We start from the raw sequence: 24,587 nt of genomic DNA on the forward strand, positions 1-24,587 counted from the left end.
CCAGCCAGAAATCTACTGCCATTCATTTCTGCACCATGCGTAAAATGCATCCTGATCCTGAACTCCGATTAGATAGCCATCTTATTCCAATTGCGAATAGTATTCGTCTGCTTGGCTTAATTTTTGACAGTAAGTTAAACTATCATAAACACATTGAACATCTCCGGACAGCTTGCCAAAAGAAAATGAACATACTCAGAGCCTTATCAGCAACAACCTGGGGAGCAGATCGTTACACCTTGCTTCACTTATATAGATCCATAATTAGATCTCGTCTGGACTATGGCGCACCTGTCTTCGATTCTGCTAGGGAAAGTACCTTATCTCGTCTGAACCCTATTCAACATTCAGCTCTAAGAATAGCTTTAGGTGCGTTCAGAACATCACCAGTGCAAAGTCTTTATGTGGAAGCCTACGAAGCTCCTCTAAACATCAGAAGAAAGATGTTATTACTGAACTACGCAACCAAGGTCCAAAGCCAGTCGAACCATCCCAATTGGTCAATATTTAATGATCCGCCACTCAAGACCTTTTATAGAAACAAACCACAAGCAATTAGGCCTGCAGGTATTAGGTTAATGGAACTAGCAGAAAACTGGAACATACAACTCAAAGTCCACCAAGAACCTATAGATTACGTTCCTCCATGGTCTGTCATCATGCCGTGTTATGATAATTATTTCCACCAATGGGGGAAACACTCTTTAACGAGTACTAACATCCAGCAACTCCACATTGCACATTTACAATGTTATCCCGACTTCGCGAAAATATATACTGACGGTTCAAAGTCCGAGAATGGATCAGGTGCAGCAGTGGTATTCCATGACACTATCACTTCTGTGTCACTTCCAACAGAATGCAGTAGTTACACCACTGAATTATATGCCATAAAGCTTGCTCTGGAAATCATTTTCCATCTCTCAATCGAAAAGAGCATAATCTACACAGACTCGCAAAGTGCCCTATTAGCAATGCAAAAGATTTCCCCATCTAGTCATCTGATACTACAGCAAATCAGATCAGAGTTGATTCGTCTCCGAGATCATCGGCAAAGCATTGTCTTCTGCTGGATCCCAGGCCATACTGGAATACCAGGAAACGAAATTGCAGATGATGCTGCCAAGCATCCATCCAGCACATCTGCAATGAATTTTCTGGTCCCGCTCAGTGACTACAAAATCCATATACGAAATATATGTAAGGAAAGATGGACACTACAGTGGCAAACGCAGATGCATAACAAACTCCTTAAAATTAAACCTATACCCCAATTATGGGCCTCCAATTTTCGCACAAACAGACAAGAAGAGGTTGTACTGGCCAGAGCCCGAATAGGCCACACCCATTTGACCCATCTATTTCTGTTGTCAGGTAATGATCCTCCACAGTGTTCACATTGCCACAGGCCACTCACAATAAAACACATACTCCTGGAATGCACCTTGCATAACAACTCCCGTCTAATTTCATTCACTTCTCTGTCAAACTTACAAGAATTGTCACTTCGTCATATGATAGGCAAAAATTCAAACCTTACAGAATTTTTTTCCTTTCTGAAACAAATAGGTTTATATAACCAATTATAGAAGCCAATAAAATTAGTACTAACTACTATGATAGGTGCAATATGGCCTAAGTAGCCTTTGCACCAGAAAAATCCAAGCACAACAACAACAGCTAGTAACAATGAGCAGTTTGGTCAAAGATGTGGGTAACGTCTTTGACCCCTGCCTTTATTTGAAGGGCTTTCAAACCTTTATTTGAAGAGATCATTTGTTACTCTACTGTTTCATCAACCAGAAAAGCCACAAGGATTGTGACATATAAATACTGACACCCTCTCCCAGGGCTAAAAGGAGCAAGCATGATTTAAATAATTTTCCACCATTAGAGCCTTCAAGCTCAAGATCAGAAATGTCTGATGTCATTGACTGTAATCAACTGAAAAGACTTCGAAGAGAAGCACAGTGAAATGAGATGTCAAAAAATGGTGATAACTTTCCAGCCAATGGAAAGTTATCACCATTTGTTATCCAGAGATATTTGGAATCCATTGCTGGAACACCAAAAATGGTTAAACATCTACAATCCAGAGCCCTCCTGATAGAAACAGCCACCTCCAGCATTGAGTGGCTGCTCAAAACAACAACTTTTGGTGGGCTGCCAGTATCTGTCTCCCCCGACAGTATGTTATCCAAATGTGTCTTCATAGAGTGAGACCTAATTACAGTGTCTGAAGAAGAATTAGTTCAAGAATTGAGCAATCAAAATGTAATCAGTTTCAAACATATAATGATTAAGAAAGATGGAAATCTCATTCCGACCCGATCCATAATATTAACTTTCAGCACCCCAGAATTGCCATCCTCAGTAAGGCTATTTAAACTGCAGAATTCAGCCTTATATCCCTAATCCCATTTGTTGTTTTAAATTCCAGAAATATGGAACTCCCAGCAGGCATGTAGAGGTGATGCCATATGTCCTATTTGTGGTTCCAAGGAGCATACACAAGCAGATTGTACAGCCTCAACTCACGTTTGCCCCGACCGTAAAGAAAGTCATCCAGCCTTTTCAAAATCATGTGAAATGTGGAAAATAGGGAAGAAAATACAAAAATATAAAACAGAACATTAAGTGACATACCATAAGGCATGCAAACAAGTTATGTTGACAATGCCCAGCCGTTCTTATGCAGCTGACACTTGAATCTCTCACTCAACAGCAGCTCAAAGTGATGTATCAATACCACCCAGCACATCTATAGCTAACTGGGTTAAAACTACACTAGCAAACTCTGGAAAAGACATACACCTCAAGCTAAAACCAGCAAAGCAACCAACGTCCAATTAGCATCCCAACTGATACTCCAAAGGTTTTGCTTTATGGTGAAAAATTGAAAACCACTAAAGAGAACAAGAAAACCGAATTGCCCACAAACAGCATGGAAGTTGATGTCCACTCAGAATTTGAGGAACCCATACTAGAACTCCATGCAAATGACACAATGGATATTGGACACCCACCTTCCCAAAAAAAAGACTTGAAAAAATGCTCCTCATTCAAAAAACAGTCAGGTGAATCATCCTCAACAAAATGTAAATGATGCATACCATTTTACAATGGAATTGCAAGGCTTTCGTTGAAACTGTATACAGTTACTGTATACAGGTCTGGAGGCCTCATTTCAAGAAGGATGTAGAGCTGCTGGAACGAGTACAGAGAAGGGCAACAAGATTAGTGAATGGAACAAAGGGGTGCTCTTACGAAGAAAGGCTTAAGTTTTGCAAATTACAGTGTCTGGAGACTAGGCACCAGCGAGGTGATCTGATAGAGGTGTATAAAGCCTTGAATGGTTTAAGCATGCTCAATGCTGATGGGATTCTTCCTCTAGCTCAGAATAATCACCTGAGAGGGCATAAATTCAAATTGAGGAAAGACAGATGTAGGATAGACGTGCGGAAATTTGCCTTTAGCCAGCGGGTGGTTGGTTGGTGGAACAGACTTCCATCCCTTGTGGTGGAGGTTGATAGCCTAAATAAGTTTAAGGCTCAGCTGGACAGGTATTTTGAACGAACAGAGGGGTGAAGTGGAAGTGGTTTTTTTTTTTTTTTTTTTGGCTGATGCTGCATAAGCTTGCTTTCTTGCATCAAATGCCTCTACTAATGCTAATGCTAATCTAATTAATCAATTTTCTCCAGTTGCCCTTTGTCTTCAGGAAACTTTTCTAACCTTACAAATTTCTCCTTCGATAAAGAATTACTGTCTTTATCGAAGAGATCATAATACAGCATGTGGCAATCCTCATAAATTCAAAGATCCCAACTGAATATATCCCTCTTCAGACTGAATTAGAAGCTGTTGCTGTTTGTATAACTCCCCATATTGCCATAACACTTGTCTCAATCTACTTACTGCCAAACCATACTTACTGTTTAAAAGATCTTGAAGATCTCATCATACAGATTCCTCCACCTTTCTGTATATTAGAGGATTTTAATAGGCATCACCCCTTATGGGCAGTTCCTAAATTAGATAAACGGGGTGGACATACCTCACAATTGATCTCTCTATTTGTTCTCCAGTACTGGTCCCCAACTATATAGTGGTATGTACTAAAAGATCCCATGGGTAGTGACCACTTCCCAATTGTTTGTAACCTGCTCACTACACAGCCACATTAGACCAACCCTGCAGGAACTGGAAATTCTCTAAAGCTAGTTGGGCCAAATTTCAGTCAGCAATCCCTCTGGACAAAAAACTATTCAGCTACAGTCCAATAATAAAGTCACTGATTATGTCACATCCCATCTTTTAGTTGCAGCTAAATACTCAATTCCATTATCATATCCCCCGACCCAATGGCACTTCAACTACTAGTGGGACAAAGAGTGCACAAAAGCGAAGAAGGAAAAAAATAAAGCATTTAATTTATTCCATCGATCTCCAACTACACCCAATCTAATTAGCTACAAGAATCTAAGGGCAAAAGCAAGTTTCTTTCAAAGGAAAGCCAAGAAAGATTCACGGACTCAGTTCGCATCTGCTATTGACAGAAACACCGACTTCAGATTAATATGGAAGAAAATTAGGTTGCTTTCTGGGAAGTTTCCAACCATCCTTTCCTGCAATGGGCACGAATTTTCTTCTCTTCTTGGGCAAAACCTTTGCCCAAGTCTCAGCTGCATCAAACTAATACTCCAAATTTCCAGAAAATTAAGACCACCACCAAACAGAGATCTATCAACTTTCGAACCTGGCTATCACTTCCATATAATCACCCTCTTCAATATTGTGAACTTTTACAGGCCATCAAAACAACATGAAACAGTGCCACTGGGCCAGATGACATATATTATGTCATGCTGCAGAATCTCAATGACAAAAACTTACAACTGCTGCTAGTCTTTTTTTTAACCAGATCTTCCTGGAAAATATTTATCCAACCTCTTGGCATCATGCTATAGTTTTAGCCTTTTTGAAACCTGGAAAAGATCCCTCCAGTTCTGATAGTTACGGGCCAATCTCTTTTCATGTTGCCATGGAAAAATTATCCACAGTCGACTCATTGGGATCATTGGAACTTAACGTCTACTGAGTAATTATCAACATGGCTTTCGCCAAAACAGGTCATCCTTTGATCTGATGATCAAGGCCGAATCTGAAATTTGCAATGCCTTTGGATAAAATGAACACCTTGTTATGGTCTCCATAGATATAGAGAGGGCATTTGATACCACCTGGAGGTATGGCATTCTCAGTGACCTTCATACTCTTGGTCTACGAGGCAACCTGCCTATATTTATTAGGAACTTCCTCCAGAGCCGCACTTTCCAGGTTCAATATCAAACTCCCTTTGTACTACACTCTCACAGGAAGGAGTACCACAAGGGTCAGTATTGAGTGCAACCCTATTTGCCCTTAGAATTGATTCCATCACAAAAGAACTTCCAAATACTCTGGAGGCATATCTTTACACTGACGATCTCTCTATTTCTTGCCATCCTCAAAACATGAGATCTATCGAACAGCAATTGCAGATGGCCCTCAATAAAGTGCAAAGGTGGTCTGAGCTCAGTGGATATCGCTTTCCCATCAGAGAACAGTTGCGATCCACTTTTGCAATCAACGCAAATTGCATATAGACCCCGAACTTCGGATATCAAATTGCTCCATTCCAATTGCCATTAATATCAGATTCTTGGGATTGATCCTTGACAGCAAGTTAAACTTCTTTGAGCACATTAAATTAATACATGCTACCTGAATGATAAAGTTGAACATGCTATGAGCTTTATCTGCCTTGTCTTGGGGAGCAGATCATACAACTTTGCCGCTCTTATATAGAGCACTGATTAGATCCCGTTTGGATTATGGTGCTCCAGTTTATGATTCTGCCCAAAGGAGTGTATTGCATTGGCTGGATCCTATACAACACAATGCACTGAGGATTGCTCTTGTTGCTTATAGGACATCTCCAACCTATAGTGTGTACATTGAAGCTCATGAGTCCCCTCTGTACCTCTGCAGAAGAATGTTATTACTTAAATATGCAGCCAAAATACAAACTGCTCTCCGCATCCTATTCAGCCATACCTCTTTAATCCACTGTTTCACAATCTCTATAGAAATAAACCAAGTAAAATACGACCAGCAGGCCTACGGCTCCTTGAAATAACACAGAATTGGAATGTTCCTCTCCACAATGTTGCTCTCATCCACCGTGGACCACCTTTCCTTAACTGACATGTGATACATATTTTCTTCAATGGGGAAAGAACTGTCTACTGACTCTAAATGTACAACAGCTCCATGCTAGCCATATTCAAACTGTGCTGACTTCCTGCTGACAATTACGGATGGTTCCAAATCTCATTCAACTGTTGGAGCAGCAGCAGTGTTCCCCTCTGCTATCATATCAGCTTCTATTTCATCTGAGTACAGCAGCTTTTCAGCAGAACTATATGCAATACAATTAGCTCTAGAAAATTTGACTGTTCACCCATTGCAAAATATTTAGTGTACACCAACTCTCTCAGCTCAATTAGAGCAATGCAGAATCCCTCTCATAAGGATCATCCTGTTTTAAATGAAATCAGGAATTTGCTATTGAAAATTGAAGATCATCAGCAATTAGTGAACTTTTGCTGGATTCCAGCACATTCAGGCATTAAAGGGAATGAACTGGCTAATATTTCTGCAAAATATCCATCAACTTTAGACTTAACTTTTCTTCATTCCAGCTTCTGATTATAATATCATAATTCAAGCAGCATATCATGCACAGTGGACAGAGCTATGGCATAAATAAACTCTTCCAATTGAAACAAGACCCAAAATTTTGGCACCCAAGCATTGAGACAGTTCGCCAAGAAGTAGTAGTACTCGCACGGATTAGAAAAGGCCATACTCATCTGACTTACCTCCATCTACTCACAGCCGATGATCCTCCTCGGTGTTCACACTGCTGGGAACATCTAACAGTCAAACATATTTTGATTGACTGTCCACATTATCAACAACATCGAACTTCAATATTTCTTTCTCTGGCTAATCTCAGAGAATCAATGACATTAAATCATATCATTGGATAGGAGGCAAATATTAATGAACTACTGTTTTTTGAAACAAATTGGAATTTATGATTGAATATGAATAGTTTCTGACCTGAAATGAAATTGAGCTGACTTCATATTAATTGATTATTTTTTAACATTCCTATGAATAGATGCACTATAGCCACAGCAGCTTGTGCACCATTTAAACACACACACACACACACACACACACACACACACACACACACACACACACACACACACACACACACACACACACACACACACACACACACACACACAAAATCCCTTGTGCTCTGTTCAGGAGATCTAAAAGGATTGCAGCTTGTAACCTCTAAAAACCTCATCACAAAATCATCTTCCAGCCTCTGTCCTGTTTCAACTGTTGTAATACTTCTGTTTATGTTTTTCAGTGGCCACCGATCTTGCTGCCTTCCGTTCACTTTGTATATATGATCAAGCAGTGACCTCATCATATTCTTTTTGTTTCAGCTCTGTTTCAACCACATGCATGCTTTAAACAGTTACATTGATTTTTACAACTTTTGGGAATCTAGCTTGTGTTGAAGTTTCAAAAGTATACAGTTTTTATATGTTTGTGATAGTTGTGCATTGTTTGCACAAATCCTGCTTTGTATATGACTATTGAAGTGCTTTCTTATTTCCCCTTCAACTGTGAGAGTATAGCAGATTTATATTTCTCCATGTCACTTATGGAGATGGCGCCTCTGTAGCCGGGTGGGCAGGAGCAGCAGTGCATAGCACACGCTTCTTGATCAGACCAGGGTTCGAGCCCATGACCACCAAATATGGAGGATGCGGAAAGGTCAAGAAATGACCACCGCATATCCCCGGAGCAATATGGCCTTAGTTGCTAATGCTCCTAAAAACCAAATAACAATAACTTATGGAGATATGGGTTTCAGTTCTATTGGAAACTGGGATTTCTTAACCTTTTCATTCAGAGCTGTAGGTGATTGATCTTAGCTAGAAGGAGTATCATCCTCCAATGAGTTATCCATTTTTTCAGTTCATGCACATGGCTACAAGAAAAAAAACTTTTAAAGACTTTTTTTTTTTTTTTTCATAGTTTGAAAGTCTCTTAATTGGCATAGGTGTTCTGTGGTAATATTTTTTCACTTGTGAGTAGAGAACTTACAGTTGTTATTGCAATATTTACTTTAAATTATTTTGAATACAAACAACAACAATGTTACTTAACAAAAGTAAGATCCATTATTTTAAGATTTTTGAGTCACATACAGATTGATAATTATACTATTAATTTACAGAGTACCACTTCGCACATTTAGTTTATAGGACAGTGGTGCAGGTTTCAGCAAAATTCACAGGCTGGAAAGTACTGGCAAAGGTTTATATGACTTATTTAAAAATTAACTCTTTAGAATGTTGCCTAAAATCATCATGTTTTTAAAGTGCAAGTGCAAATTGTATGAATTAAGACAACAGCCAAATCTTTGAACCTTAATTGTAACCTTTTTTTTTTCCTTCTTATAAGCATCCTTTTTAATTATAATTATTACAATTTGAGCTGCCATACAAATGTGTGACAGTTTTGATTCTAATTATGGTATACTCATTTGCTATTAGGAAATAATACAGGGATTACCTTGATCTCTTTACAGGAATAATCCCTGTAAAGATAAATCAAGGTAATCCTTGTATTATTTACTAAAAGTAATAAAAAATATAGGAGATATTGAACAGATAATAGCTCTTATTATACTAAACTCATTTGCTAAGATGGCTGATATATGCATCTGGTATTGGACGGATGCTTGGGAAATGGTTCTGCAGCTGCCAGGCATTGTACACAGAAATATTGAAATCAGCATCATCCTGGTAGATGTACAATTCTTTCAGTTAATTGGAGATTAAATGAAATTAAAATGTGCAGATCTTATGCTCCTTACCAAGATTCTCTGATTGGCAGAACCTGCTACAGAAGAAATACATTTGGTGGCATCCACAGTGAGGCACTTACTATATACCACACTATATAGGGTGATACACTGTGAATGGCTGTTGTTACTACCACATTAAAGAACTGTGGAATTCTGGGGGAAAATTTTTCTGGGCTAAAAAGAGATAAAAGGGTTATTCTAAAATACAATTTTGATAACTGGCACACATCTGTTTGTACTATGATTCCTTATGTGGGTGTTTATTCATTTTTTATCAGAATGTACATAGAATTGAAAGCAAATTGAATACTTTTATGGGCATTTTAGTAGTGAATGATTTTTATATTGTCTATTTTAAAAAAATTTTTTTGGTCGTGAATAATTTAGTAGGTGATCTTTGTAGCAATTTTAGATAGAAGGCTTTAATGATATCTTGAATATTAAATGTCAGTGCTATTCTTCACGGTTTTGTTAACTCTTGATAGAATTCAAGCAAATTTTGAAAAATTTAAGTTCAAGCTACCATTTTCATCAACAGTATACCTTTTGTCCATTTCCTCCCTTGTTGTCAAAGGTATGCTGATTTTCTAGTCATTCTAAACCTTGGTGGGCTGAGAGCTTATGATATTTAAGAAAATTGCTTTTTTAAATTGCAAAAGAGATTTCTTTCAGTACTGACCAGAAGCTTTTATATGGAAGCCATAAATATGTTCTATATAGCAAAAACTCTTGCAATTGAAAAATTCTATGAATTAAAAGAGCAAGATTGTAGAAGACAATTTTTTTTTTTTTTTTTATCCTGTATTCAACAAATAAGGGTACCTAATTTGGACAAGTGTGTTCAAATTTTATGCTATTGAATTTGTTTCTAAAATCACAGTTAATATTTGAGTTTGACAATCAAATTTCCCTCTTGTAAAGTATATTATATAAGGAATGCTTCAAGTTGGTGTTAAAACCTTTACCTGTTATATCAGCTATTTCAGTTAGTCAGATTTCCTATTACTGCATTAGTCATAAGCTATTACAGTCCATTCCGGTTATTTGGGACACATCGGAACTAGTGTATTTTGGCCTGATTAAGCGGCTGCCCCAATTATCCGAAGTTTCACGTAAATAGTTAAAAATACAATGTATCCCCCCCCCTTTAAAATTGGTTCACTGTACAATCAAATCACGTTACGACGAACTCAGCATAGTAAACTACTGTTCACTATACGATGTGCAGTAAGCACCAGTCATTGTGATCACGTTTGTGAATTGAATTTTAATTCTATTAAACAGCGATTCTAATTAGCGAAAATAGGAGGAATGTTATCCACAAGCTATAAAAGTAAAGATATGTTAAGCACAAATTTACCCTTTATTATCTTACCAATTAAAAAATTAAATGATACGTGGAAATCGGAATAATTAATATGTACTGTAATATGTACATACAAACTAGTTGACATTTCTGTTCACTGACATTTGTGGGTGGGGGTTAAAATTTAAAACATTAAAAAGATAAGCAATCAATAACAAAGAACACGGCACACACAAATTGCAAGTAACACAATATGCGCAAGTGAGAACGGAGTAACGAGTTACAAAGTTTTAAAAATAGGAATGAAGAGAAGATTCTGAAAATTAATTTTTTAATATGATTGAAGATTTCATGGAAGTGTAAACACATTTCACCATAATAACCCACAGAATTCCAGCTGTCAGTATTATCGCAAATTCAGTAAGATCGAGTTTACTGTCCGTTTATGATAGATTTCACTAACAGAAAAGCCCAATAAACAGGTGACTGCCAATTGTTTTATGGTTGTGACCTCCAGAATTTTGAACGAACCACGTGGTACCGTCGGAGACAATCGTAGGGTACTCTCCAGTGCTGCAGTCTCCTGTCCCGATTAAACAGCATGCTGTCCCAATTAAGTGAAGTAAACCCTGGCTATTTTCTCGATTGGTTTCTGTTTTTTAAGATGTACCCCAAATAAACGTCTGCCCCGATTAACTGGTGGCCCAAATAACCACAGAATCCACTGTACTATCTTAATGTCATGGTGTATCTGTATAGCAAAATTTTTGAAATTGGTTGGTGTCTGAAGGAGTACATTACTGATGCTAAAAATTTCCACCCAATTTCTGTCTCTTCCTCCCCTTTTTTTAAAGTTTTTTTGAAAAAAATAATGCTTTCCTGCCTTTTCTATAAAATTATCTGTAACCGAGTGGAATAATTTCACTGTTATTTCACTTTAAGATCATCTTCAATATTATCTTTTCATTCTGTTTTTAATATTCAAAATTCTTGGTAGCTTAAGAAAGATTTGTGTGTGCTATTTTTCAACATTAGCTTTACATTTGTATACATCCTAAACAATTATTTGCTCTATTGAGCAATTTTTAATCATACCAGTCATCCATTTTTAGGTGCATTAGAATATATGTGTAAAGTGCCTATTGCCTTCACCATGTTTGTGTCTGTCTGCCTGTTCATCCACATCTAATAACTGACTACCAGTGGATAGACTTTCATAAAATTTCCTCTATTGGAAAGATTTGATATCACAGCAGAAATATTAAATACATGTTATATTTCAGTTGTTATTGAAATCCAAGTAAAAATAAGTAAATTGCATTAATGATAGTGTACAATGACTGTTTATCTTATTAAATCACAGAGCTTGAAATGCACATTGCATTTCATATGCTGCTTATAAAGTGTTTACAAAATGTTCAGTACATCGGGAAGTACGTGCAATGAAGTGAAAACAATTAGTATTAGTAGTAGCGAATGAAGGCGCCTCCGTAGCCAGGTGGGAAGGAGCAGCAGTGCGTAGCACACGCTTCTTGATTAGACCGGGGTTCGAGCCCGTCACCGCCAAATACGGAGGATGCGGAAAGGTCAAGGAATGACCACCGCATATCCCGGAGCAATATGGCCTTAGTTGCTAATGCTCCTAAAAAAAAAAACCAAACCAAAGTAGCGAATGATGCAAGAAAGCCAGCATACATAGCATCAGCAAAAAAAAAATAAAACACTCCCACCTCACTTGATCATCCCCTCTAATAACACCGGTCAGGGGAAAATAAAAAATTTTTTTTCACTCCCTGTTAATATTCAGGGCAATTCTTGTATATTTGATGGGACTGAATTCAAATATAGCAACTGTATTGCTGTAACACCCACCAATTTTAAAGGCGCCTCCATAGCCAGGTGGGAAGGAGCAGCAGTGCGTAGCACATGCTTCTTGATTAGACCGGGGTTCAAGCCAGTCACCACCAAATATGGAGGATGCGGAAAGGTCAGGGAATGACCAACGCATATCCCGGAGCAATATGGCCTTAGTTGCTAATGCTCCTAAAAACTAAATAACAAACCAATTTAAGGGAGAATGGATTAGAGTCAAAAGATAAGTTTCTAGTAAAAAAAACATTTCATATATTTTAAGAAAATGTTATGTACAGTATTAAATATTGATCACTGGGTCTATTAACCTTATTCTAATTACAAATGTTTATCTGATAAACAATACTTATTTTGTCTTTTATAATCATCCATTGGTGTATCCCATACAAGATTCCAACATATTTAGACTCCATTTTCCTGGTATATCTTTTTTTTTATTTGAGAAATATCTTGGTGAAACCTTTCACCGTGTTCATTGGAGACCACTCTCAAGTTCCTCATTCATTACACAAATATATGTGGTCTCAGTTCTAATCTCAGTGATGGCCATTTCCATTTGCAGTCTGCCAAACCTCATGTACTTTTCTGACAGAATCTCAGTTATCTGTTGATTCAACCACTGCTCATCTCAGTTGTCTGAATTATTTGTTGTATGATTCCTTTTGCTTCAAAGGTGGTACTTGTGCATATGTCTGTTCTGTTATTCCCTGTCAGAGACTTAGTAATTTGGAATCTCCTCTTTTAGATCTTCTCTGGCTTAAAAATCTTTCTACCATATTCTGTTAAATTCATCTGTTGCCTCTGTTGTTCTCCCAATTCCTCTAATCACTTGGAACTCTTTGACTTCCTCTCTTTAAAATGACTTTCTCCAGGCTAACTTTCCTAACGGTGAGGTAATTTTCCTTGGTGATTTTAATGTTCACAACTCTGGCTGGCTTCCGTTTTCTAGTCATACGGACCCAGCTCATTAAGATGCTGAGGCTTTTGCAATTACTAATGACCTCGCACAGATTGTTCGTTTATCTATCAGAGTACCAGACAATCCTAACCATACAGCCAACCTGCTTCATCTTTTTCTCACAAACAACCCTTCTAAGTAGACAGTTGAAGTGAGAGGTTCTCTAGGCCAGAGCTTTTTCAATTTTTTTCACCTGCAACCCCTTTTTACAATGGAAAAAAATTTTGCAACCTCCGATATTATATATGGTCCAAAACAAACCTCTTTCAGGCAGGCATGACCTAAAATTCACGTTTTTTCATACAATTTCAATATATCAAACAAGTACAGGTGATTATTAGCAAGTGTTTAGCACATTGCTTTCTTTATACACTTATCTCTATCTTGTACATTGAGGTACATATTGGGGTATTAAACAAAAATTTATTACACTCAAATTTATAGTTTTACAAAAAATACAAAAGTAAAATTAAATATGCAGCAAACAAACATAAGAACAACCATAAATGTAAAAGTCTTTAATGAGATGGATGAGCTTGTTTATTTCAGCACAATAAATTAATATATCTTGGCAAAATTTTTGTTAGTGCAGGTCTCATAGCAACTTCAATGTTGTTAAGACTACAATGGTATTTTGTCTTTATTAGAGCCAATGTTGAAAATGCTGACTCACATAAATTAGTCTTGGAAAATGGTAGAATTGCTCTCATTGCCAGATCAGAGAGTATTGGCTACTCAGCTTTAACCTGAAGCCAAAAAGCATTTAAAGATTTCTTTGAGAATTGAAGCTTAAGATTTCCATCACTAGAAAGCTTTGCAAATTCTTCTTGTGCTTGCAATGAGAGATGTTTTACATCCTCCTTTTTTGAACCCAATCAAAAAAAAAAAAATAATAATTATAATTATAATAACAACTAGAGGGTTTCACCCCTGCTTGCTTCTTTTGATAAAAGTAAAATAAAATACTTACAGAAGCTTTTGACACTCTGTCTCTTCCTCTGCCATGAATGCTTAAATACGTAGTACCAGTACAGCTACCTATCTAGATATAGAAATTTACAGAGAAGATAAAATATTATGCACTAAAGTATATGACAAATGCAAAGAATTTAGATTTAAAACAATTAGCCTAACATACTAATATTTCATGACAGTCTAATATTTCAAAGAGAATTCACAGGAATATCATAGTTTCACAAAGCTATGATAAAAATATACTGAAAAAATATATAATAATGTTAATAATATCATAGAATCGCTTAAAGACCTGAGGTCTAAGCTTATTAATAATGGATTTCCGGCCAATTTTATCGTTAAACACCTTTGCAGAACCATTTTTATTGCCATTAATAAATAGCACAATAATAAAATAAACTCAAATTACATCATAGCTAAAGTATGTTCTAAATAAGTATTTCGATTCTGCTAGCTCAGTGTTCATTATAATCATCTTCTGCTTCACAAAGATTGATATTACAATTCTATAATAGCTATTTAAAAATCACATTAGTCATTTTCTCCTTTGTAAAATATTTTTACAAAGGAGAAATTTGTAAAATATTTCAATTGGCTTTGTTACCTGTCATTCTAAAAAATTGAGAACCAACTATTTATTTTCATAGGACATTATCTGTATAAAGTTCAAATTTATAGTGTACTATTAACTATAATTTCAGTCTATTAGTTAGTCTTGGAGTTACATTTGTGAAGAATCATCACACCAAATAACACTGGTAGCATTATAAGATCAATAGATTCAGAATCTGCATTATTTGAATAAAATTATATTTTAGTATCAGATAACATATTATAAAGAGCTTATTCAATGTCATCAGCTTCATTATACTGTCCATCCCTGTTTATAAAATAGAATTTTATTCAAGTTATACTGTGGATCCATTATAATGACCATTTAGGGTAAAATTTTATAGGAAACCACTTTTTACATAAAATTTTATCAGTAGACACACTAAAAATGATGTTTAGTTTACACAAACTAAAGAATTAAAATTCACTAAGGATAATCAAAAAATTTTACCTTTTCTTTTTGTGGAAAATATTAAACTAGATAAAATAACTTCAGCATGGACAAAGAAAAGAAAATACTAAACTATGCAAAATAACTTCAACATAAGCAAAGAATATATGAAACTATGAACCAAGTATACAGCTTTTATAGCACTCTAGACAGTGTGATTGATGCTAAGCAAAATCCCAGCCATAATGCAAATAACCCATGGTTTAATCAGCATGCAGTTGTTCATTTCATGTGCCTTTCCTTTTACAGTGCTCATTTATTGGCTGAAAATGAATGGATGTATATTTGCATTCCAGTAGTAAACATTTTAAGATCCCTAAGATTCTCCATTCTGGAGTTTCTAGAAGCCTGATCCCCATCCAGTGCAGCTGAGGTGTCAACATCAGAACGTTGGCAGAAGCATCATTCCCCTCCTTCTGAATAGTCCTCTTCCCTGACCTCAGATGCCAACCCAGGAGATACCTCATGCCCCATTCTCTGCAGACACCACACCCCAGTACCATTACTGGCACCAAAAGGTCCCAAAGACTCCTAGACAGGCTTTCCTGACAGCTAGCAGCCAGCCAACCAAACCAAACCAAGGCCCATTCATTAATGCTTGATCTTCTGTCATCCTAATGCAACTTTTCTCTCTTGGGTTTGCAATAGTGATCACAGTCTGTCCAAGAAACAGTAATTACTGTGAGAATACCCACCCCCACCACCACCACCACCACAAATGTCTGGTCACAGTTTTCCTCCCCTTATAGGCTAGCCGAGTGGGTAAAGTACCTGCCCGGCAACCCAAAGGTCGCGGGTTCGATTCCCGCCTCGGGCTTGGATCAAAGTACTACAAAAACCTTGGGAGGTGCAATAAGCCGATGCACCAACAACTACCAAATCAAAAAAAAAAAAAAAAAAAACCTCCCCTTATATTACTTGTTGCTTTTTTACTTATACTATCAATCCCAAAATCTGCCGTTACATACTGTAATCTTCCTCTACTTTCTTTCTTACTTTTTAATTACTCTGTTTCAATATTCTACTGATTGTAGTTGTTTTATTTTTCCTTGTATTTCTAACAGCAGCTCTGTCATACAGTAAATTATTTTTATTCCTAAATTCATGCTGTGTAGTTTTTTTTTTACCATTTATGCTTCTTGTCTATTAAGAAAAGATCAAGCATTGATAACTTTTACTCCAAGCAAAATTCAGAAATAAAAGAAGAAATTTGGAATTTTTCAGACCCAAGCCACTGTTGTCAACTTAATATCATGTGGCATATCTTTTATCATTTTTAACCATCTAACTACTAAGCCTTATATGCTCAGTCAAATTTTATCTGATAGTAATCATGTTTGAACGGTCCTTAATTTTTCAATAAACTACTAATTTATTCAAATGTACCAGGTGCATAGCTGTCAACTATCCAGATTTAATATGGAGAATCTATCTTTTTGACTTGATTTTACTCTTTTCTATTTCACCATTATAATATAGTTGGTAACAAAGACTTTCTTTGCCTTTGGGTGAGAAACAATTTTCTCTCTCTCTTTTTTTTTTTTTTTAATTTTGCAAATTTCTGCTTATTTTAATTAACAAATTGGCCATCTAGTATACTATAATAGTCTACACTCTAAAATATAATTAATGCCTTTCAGTAAGATGCCAAAGAAATAGGATGTAAAATTTCAAAACATATATAGATGTTATTTTTCAATTTCAAGCAGTTGGAAACATGATGAATCATTTGGAAACAAATAAGCATAATGACAGCATGCAATGCATAAAAAGAAAAGCAAAAATAGATGTTGCATTTTATGGTGACAACGTCATATGTACCAAATGTTTATTTGCTTCTTTTTTCATAGAACATAATCATCTTCTGAGTTATGCTTATCATTCATGTGTGTTGTTGAGAAATTTGTTTCCCAATAACAAAAATGCAGTTCTGGGAGAATAAAAGCAATAGGCATTGTTATTGAAATTTCACAGTTGGGGGGGGGGGGGGGTACAGATGGCTCTGAAAAATGAGCCGTTTTTGATTAGGCACCTGCAAGGTGCCTGATCTCCAGCAGGCTCAGTGCTGATGGGATTCTTCCTCTTGCTCAGATTACAAACCTGAGTGGGGTATCAACTCAAACTGAAGAAAGACAGTTGTAGAATAGATGTCCGGAAATTTTCCTTTAGCCAGCTGGTGGTTAATTTCTAGAACAAACTTCCATCTGTTGTTGTGGAAGTTGATAGCTTGAATAAATTCAAGGAGGAAATGGACAAACTTTTAGAGGGAAGTTTAGTGTGAAATCGTTTTTTTTTTTTTTGGCTGATTCTACATAAGCTCATATGCTTGCTTTCTTGCATTAAATGCCTCCATTACTACTACTACTACCTCTTAGTATTATTCATTTTTCATGTAATTTTGTTTTGTTTTTTGGTAATTGTGTCTAATTACACAATGAATTGCATAATTACCCAAAAAAGAGAACTTATCATTGTAAATTCACAATGATAAACTATCTAGCCAGTTGCCTGTGCAAGGATTAATCAGCTAGTCTTGATTAAACTGAAAAATAAATAAATTAACATGCATTATTGCCATTTCAATTTAAAAATTTCCAGCAGATATATGTTTAAAGTACTAGTTTATTGTTTATTTAAATTATCATGAGAACGATATGTTAACATTTTTATTTAATGTATATTCTATTTTAGTTTAATACAAGTTTAGAGGACATTCTTACAAATTTAGTACATGGAGAACACTGTGCAAGATATCAGGTATGTTGTTATTTGGAAAGTTTATGATAGAGACTGAAATAATGTTTTAACAACATATTAAAATATTCTTTAAATATTTATCACCTTCATGAATCAGTCATTTCACTTCAGAGTGAATTTGTGTGTTGGGCTGGAAGAGGAGTTATAAAATGCATTGAATGTACATAAAATATAGCAGTAAAGAATGTTTTATTCTGTATTTTATAAAGGTAGTATTTGATTGAGGATATTGTGCTAATTTGTTTGTAGAAATGCAGCAGAGCTTATTAAATGAGGAAAACTCTAAGAATGTAATGGAAATATTAAATTTTTGTGATTTTATTGCACTGTTTATTACAATTTTGCTAAATATTACACACTTATATAAAAATTAATAATAATTTGAAACTGTGGAAATTGTTCATATAACTTCCAACATAGCTATTTGTATAACTAATATAGAGAACACCTTGCACACGTTGGGCTTTTTTTTTTTTTTTTTTTTGTAGTTTTTTACTTTCAGTTACAAAAGTTATTAATTTTGTCTAGCATTTTTTATTGTCAGCATCCCCATATTTCAAGTAGTTACTTGAATACAGCAGTCGCTGTGATTGCCCTGAATTTAAAGAAAGGATGACAATGTTTCGGAAGTGGGTACTCCTCTTTTATTTTCCTCTTTTTCCACATTATTGATAGCAGTTGTCTGGGTCTTAGTGATGTCCATAAGACACTACCAGAAGTTGCATTCATGCAGTCCATGTTGACAAAGTTGTCAAAATTTGCTAAACAATCCATTGCAGCTTCCCCTCCTACAGATGCAAAAGTAGGTATGACATTGTTTTAGTTGACAGTCCTGCTTTTTTTATGAATAAATCTGGTTTTAGCAAGACAGTTTTCAATTACACTACACTCCACACAATTCCATACCATAACTATATCTTAGAGCATCCGGGACAGTACATTTCTCGATTTCTCCTACAGGAATGTTGTGTTTGACTTCTTGGAGATATTACACCATTCGCTTCACTGCAACACTTTTAGATAGCTAATGGTTATCCAAGTATAGAGATTGAAGATAGTAAGTTGTTTTAAGTGGCATGCTGATCCATGATCAGGACCTTTTTCTATTCTGACTAGCCATGTGCCTCATGAATTATGTTTCACCTTTAAAGGCCAATTTTTAATCTGGGTTTAATTGTAAAAGAGGACAGTTTCATCACATTTGAAAATTGCCTCCTGTGCATAGTTCTGTACAATTGATTTCACATTTTCCACCCAACTATCAGTTGTTACAGTATCAACAAACGAGACCACCACTTCATTGATGCACAACAAAACTTCGTCTTGTGTACTGCTTTGCCATCCTTTTCTTTCTCCAGTGGATCAGAAATTAATGTTGTTTGCTGTTGCTTCAAAACTACTTGTTTCCTTTTCATTCCATTATTTTCCCCTCGACGTGGGCACCTGTACGTGGCGAGGGGACCTCCCAGTGACGCTGCTGGACTCCAGACTAGCATCACTGGGATCCAACGGCCACGCCCAGGTTCCAGGCTTACATCAATGGAATCCGGTGTGTTTGCCGTGCGCTGCGACCCGTGGAAATTCGGAAAGGGGGATCCTGGTGGTTGAGGGGCCCAGCTTCAATACACCACTTTGGCCCCTGCTTCGACAAGACAGGAGGTCCTGGAAGGCCCGGCTAGGATCAATCGGCTAGTAGGCTCGCCTGCGAGGGTCAACCGTGTCAATGCCATGCCCCTACCCTCATGGTCCAAGGGACAGGATTCAGGCTGGCGGCAGTGCGGATATGGTGTCTGGGTAGCCCTGCCATTCCACTCCCGAGCGCATTTATTGCATGCCGGGTAGTGGGCGTCCCTTTGGGCTCCATGGTGGGTGGGGAGCCCGGGCACTGAACCACTTAAAAAACTACATGAATCCTGATAAATTAATTTCTTCTGGGGCCCCAACCCGGTCCCTAACTGAAAATTTTACCATTGACCAAGAGAACGTCACTTCTGCAAAAAGACAGAAAAAGGAGGTTATATCAGGTCCTACACTTCGGTTCCTGATAATTCTAAACTAGTGAGAAGCGTATAGGAAAAATGTCAACCTTCTTTATCCAGAAGGGTTGGCAGGCTCTCCTAAGTCTGTCAAACGGCTTCGTTCGGGTGACATACTTGTAGAAACCAGAAGTGATATACGCTCAGAACAGCTCCTCCGTGCTACATCTATCGGGGGAATGCCTGTCACTACAACCCCCCACAAGACACTGAACTCATCCCGTAGTGTCATCGCGGAATGGGATCTGATGGATGTAACTGAAGAGGAAATCTGTTCAGAGTTAAAACCACAGGGAGTGACAGCTGTTAAACATATATCCATGCGTAGGGATAGAAAATTAGTTCCCACTAGAAATATCATCTTAACATTCAATTCACCAACTTTTCCTCATGAAATCAAAGCTGGCTATATTAACTGCCCAGTGCGTCCGTATATCCCAAATCCGTTACGGTGCTTCAAGTGCCAGAAATACGGACACTCACAGATGGCTTGTCATGGAACCCTTGTATGCGCTTGGTGTGGTGCAAAGGACCACGAAACAACATCATGTTCAGCTGCAAAACCAACCTGCATTAACTGCCAAGAAGAACACCTGGCCTACTCAAGGGTATGCCAGAGGTGGAAACAAAAAGAAATTCAGCGACTTAAGGCTGAGCTGAACATATCTTATCAAGAGGCAAGGAAAACGGTGAAACCTATAAATATAAATAAACCAACCTATGCTCAGAAGGTAGCAGGGAGAGCCGCCTCCGTAGCCAGGTGAGAAGGAACAGCAGTGCGTAGCACACGCTTCTTGATTAGACCGGGGTTCGAGCCCGTCACCACCAAATACGGAGGATGCGGAAAGGTCAGGGAATGACCACCGCATATCCCGGAGCAATATGGCCTTAGTTGCTAATGCTCCTAAAAACCAAATAACAAGTAGCAGGGAGATGTTCCATCGGAACTCAGACTGAACTGACCATAACACCAAAGGAGTCATTCACTCCTATTTCTCGCTACCTGTTGAGTTCAATAAAACCCGCACAAAAGGACCAATCAGCTGCCACTCCAATATCTGTACCTCCTAGTGCCCCACCAGTTAGAAAATCAGTTTCTGAACAAAAGAATAAAAAATCAGACGTACATCCTAGTTCTCAGGAAAAAATGGATGTTGAGGACAAGGAGGTACAAGAAGAGCAGTCTTGGAACTCTTTACTGAGGAGGATATGGACACGGGGCAGCGTCCATACTTCTCCAGGAAGGATAAATCTAAGACCGACAAAAATAAGCCCTCAGCACCTCGGAAGCCGCCTGAAGGAACCACCAAGCCAAAATAATGGCTAAATTCCTACAATGGAATTGTCGTGGATTCCGGCAAAATGCAGAAGACATCAAGGCACTCCTGCAAAAGCACAAATCATCTTGCTTTTGCATACAGGAGACTTACCTAAGGGCAAATGATGACCCCAGGATGCACAACGTTACTATCATTCGCAAGGATAGAACTGGGGATGGCCCCGCTCGTGGAGGAGTCGCAATCCTTGTGGGCAACCATACCCCTTTTCAGCATCTGCAACTTACTACCAGCATAGAGGCAGTAGCCATTCGAATAACAATGGGGTTTTTACTAACCGTTTGCTCTATATATTTGCCACCTAGTACTGACATCTGCCAGAAAGACCTTGATGATCTCGTAATGCAGTTGGCTCCCCCTTTCTTACTTCTTGGGGACTTTAATGGACATACTACCCTGTGGGGTAGTGCTAGCATTAATAGAAGGGGACGAGTCATAGAGCGTATGCTCATTGACAGTGACCTCTGCCTTTTTAATGTGGGAACAAACACCTTTTTCCACATGCCTACCCGTACGTTTTCTGCCATTGATCTTTCTGTCAGCTCGCCTTCTCTTCTCTCGTCACTTACCTGGGAGGTAGAAGGGAACCTGTATGGAAGTGTTCACTTCCCCGTGATAACCGCCTTAATTACTGGGAGACCTTGTCTTCCTGTCAGGTTACCGCGGTGGAAGTTTGATCAAGCTGACTGGAGTGCCTTTCAACACCTGGCAAAATTTGACAACTCTGCAGTCAGTCAGGAGCCTATCAATGATGTAGTTACGTAAATAACAGAAAATATTGTCCATGCAGCTGCAACTACAATTCCAAAAACATCCACACGGTTTCCTCCCTTTCCAAAACCATGGTGGAATCCAGAATGCACAGCAGCTAAAAAGGCTAAAAACAAGGCTTGGGGGATATTTCGAAGATATCCTACCACAGTCAACCTATTAGCCTTTAAACGTGCACGAGCCAAAGCACGCTACATCCGCCGTCAGAGTCACAGGGAATCGTGGATCCGTTTCACATCATCCATTACCCAGACGACCAGCACTAAGGTGGTCTGGGAAAAAATCCGGAAAATGAAGGGAAAATACACAGCACACCCCTAATCGGTCCTTGAATATAATGGATGTACTATTGAAGACTCTACTGCAATAGCCAATGCTCTTGGGGAAACATTTTCTAACATTTCTTCAACATCATCTTACTCCCCAGAGTTTCTGGTCTTAAAGCGCAACATTGAAAAACAGGCCCTTAAATTCACATCGAAGGGTTCCCACCCATACAATGGGCCATTTAATATCAATGAGCTGAAAACAGCACTCGCCCATACAAAGGCTACAGCTGCCGGACCAGACAGCATCCATTATGAAATGATCAAACATCTTTCACCAGAATCCATGGACCATGTGCTCTTCTTGTACAACAGAATCTTCCTTGAAGAGCATTTTCCGGATACCTGGCACAAGGCAATTATTCTTGCTTTTGCTAAGCCAGGAAAGGATCCTATATGTCCAAAAAACTATCGTCCCATTGCTCTGACCAGCTGTCTGTGCAAAATATTGGAGAGAATGGTCAATGCTCGTCTCTTATGGTATTTGGAATCGAACGACCTTCTCTCCTGCTTTCAGTGCGGCTTCCAAAGAAACAGGTCCACACTGGACCACTTAATTAGACTGGAAACATCCATCCGAGATGCTTTCCTAAAAAGAGAACATTTGGTGTCCATCTTCTTTGACATGGAAAAAGCATACGACACAACTTGGAGATTTGGTATTTTAAAAGACCTTTACAACCTCGGTCTAAGAGGCCACCTTCCAATTTCTATTAAAAATTTTTTATCCTGCCGTTATTTCCAAGTTCGTGTAGGATCCTCCCTTTCGCCAAGAGGAGGGGGTACCACAAGGATCTGTCTTAAGTGTCACGCTTTTTGCCATTAAAATAAATTCTATTTCTGAACAACTTCCTCCAACTATAAACAGTGCACTCTACGTTGATGACTTCAGCATATTCTCTCAATCATGCAATATGAGGGTTATTGAGAGACAACTGCAACAAGCTATTGACCGTCTTAACTCCTGGGCCACAGCCAATGGTTTCACGTTCTCACCGGAGAAGACCGTTTGCGTCCATTTTTGTCGCAAACGTAACCTCCACCCTGAGCCCGAATTACGACTTGGACAAAGCACCATTCCAGTTGTATCAGAGGCGAAATTCCTGGGACTCATTTTTGACAAAAAGCTGACATTTGTCCAACACATTCGTCAGCTTCGCACAAAGTGCACGAGAGGGCTTAACATCCTCCGCTCTCTCTCTTCTACCTCTTGGGGTGCAGACCGATGCACTCTCCTACGTCTATACTGTGCACTTGTACGCTCAAAATTAGATTATGGGTCTCAGGTATATGCATCTGCCAGAAATAGCGCTGTTCGTTGGCTTGACCCCATCCATCATCAAGCCATTCGTATTGCTACTGGTGCATTCAGAACATCACCTGTCCAAAGTCTGTATGTCAAAGCAAATGAACCATCCTTGTCGCTTCGACGAATGCAGTTATCTCTACAATATGCCTTCAAGCTGAAGTCCCTGCCAGACCATCCCACGTGGACATCCGTTTTCGAGCCACGATGGGAAAATCTCTACAACACACGACGGACCGCCAATCGCCCATTCGGCATTCGTGTTCAAGAGCTACTCGATGAGCTTAACATCTCGGTAGACAAGGTTTCTCGATCACCAAAGGAGCCCCTTCCACCCTGGCATGCACAAACACCAGCATGTGATTTCTTGCTCAAGATTGCGACGAAGTCTAATACTCCGCCTTCTGTCTACCTGCAGCTCTATTCACAACACCGGGCAGAACATTTTGACTTCTTGCCAGTCTACACAGACGGCTCGAAGTCAGAATCGTATGTGGGATCTGCTGCTGTCTTTCCAAATAATACCATATCAGAGCAGATACTGCTTGACTGCAGCATTTACACTGCAGAGCTGCATGCTATAGAGTTAGCTCTAGATCACATAAGAAAACATCGTTACCAACAGTGTATTATATATGCCGATTCAGTGAGTGCACTACAGGCTTTATCAGCGATGTCACACACTAACCATCCAACCTTGTCCTGAATTCAGCAGATAATATACAGTCTCTATGCAAGTGGATTCGATATCCGCTTCTGCTGGATCCCCAGTCACATCGGGATTAGAGGAAATGATTTGGCTGACATTGCAGCCAAATCAGCAGCCCTGACGGATAATCTTGACCAGTTAGTCCCCTATACAGACTACAGGCAAGT

The 24,587-nt window shown here is 38.2% G+C and overlaps 1 protein-coding gene across 3 annotated transcripts in view; it reads left to right on the forward strand.

Annotated features, from left to right (window-relative positions):
• Positions 1–24,587, forward strand: part of LOC150086917 (VWFA and cache domain-containing protein 1) — a 464,860-nt gene that overhangs the window by 353,408 nt on the left and 86,865 nt on the right. For all 3 annotated transcript variants that reach the window (XM_090372820.1, XM_090372822.1, XM_090372821.1), the window contains one exon: positions 17,870–17,935. In XM_090372820.1, coding sequence (XP_090228946.1) covers positions 17,870–17,935 — 66 coding nt within the window. The remainder of the gene's footprint in view (positions 1–17,869; positions 17,936–24,587) is intronic.

This window comes from Mastigoproctus giganteus, chromosome 4 (assembly GCF_048544385.1).
Source record: "Mastigoproctus giganteus isolate SK-2022 chromosome 4, ASM4854438v1, whole genome shotgun sequence".
NCBI classification, from domain to species: Eukaryota; Metazoa; Arthropoda; class Arachnida; order Uropygi; family Thelyphonidae; genus Mastigoproctus; species Mastigoproctus giganteus.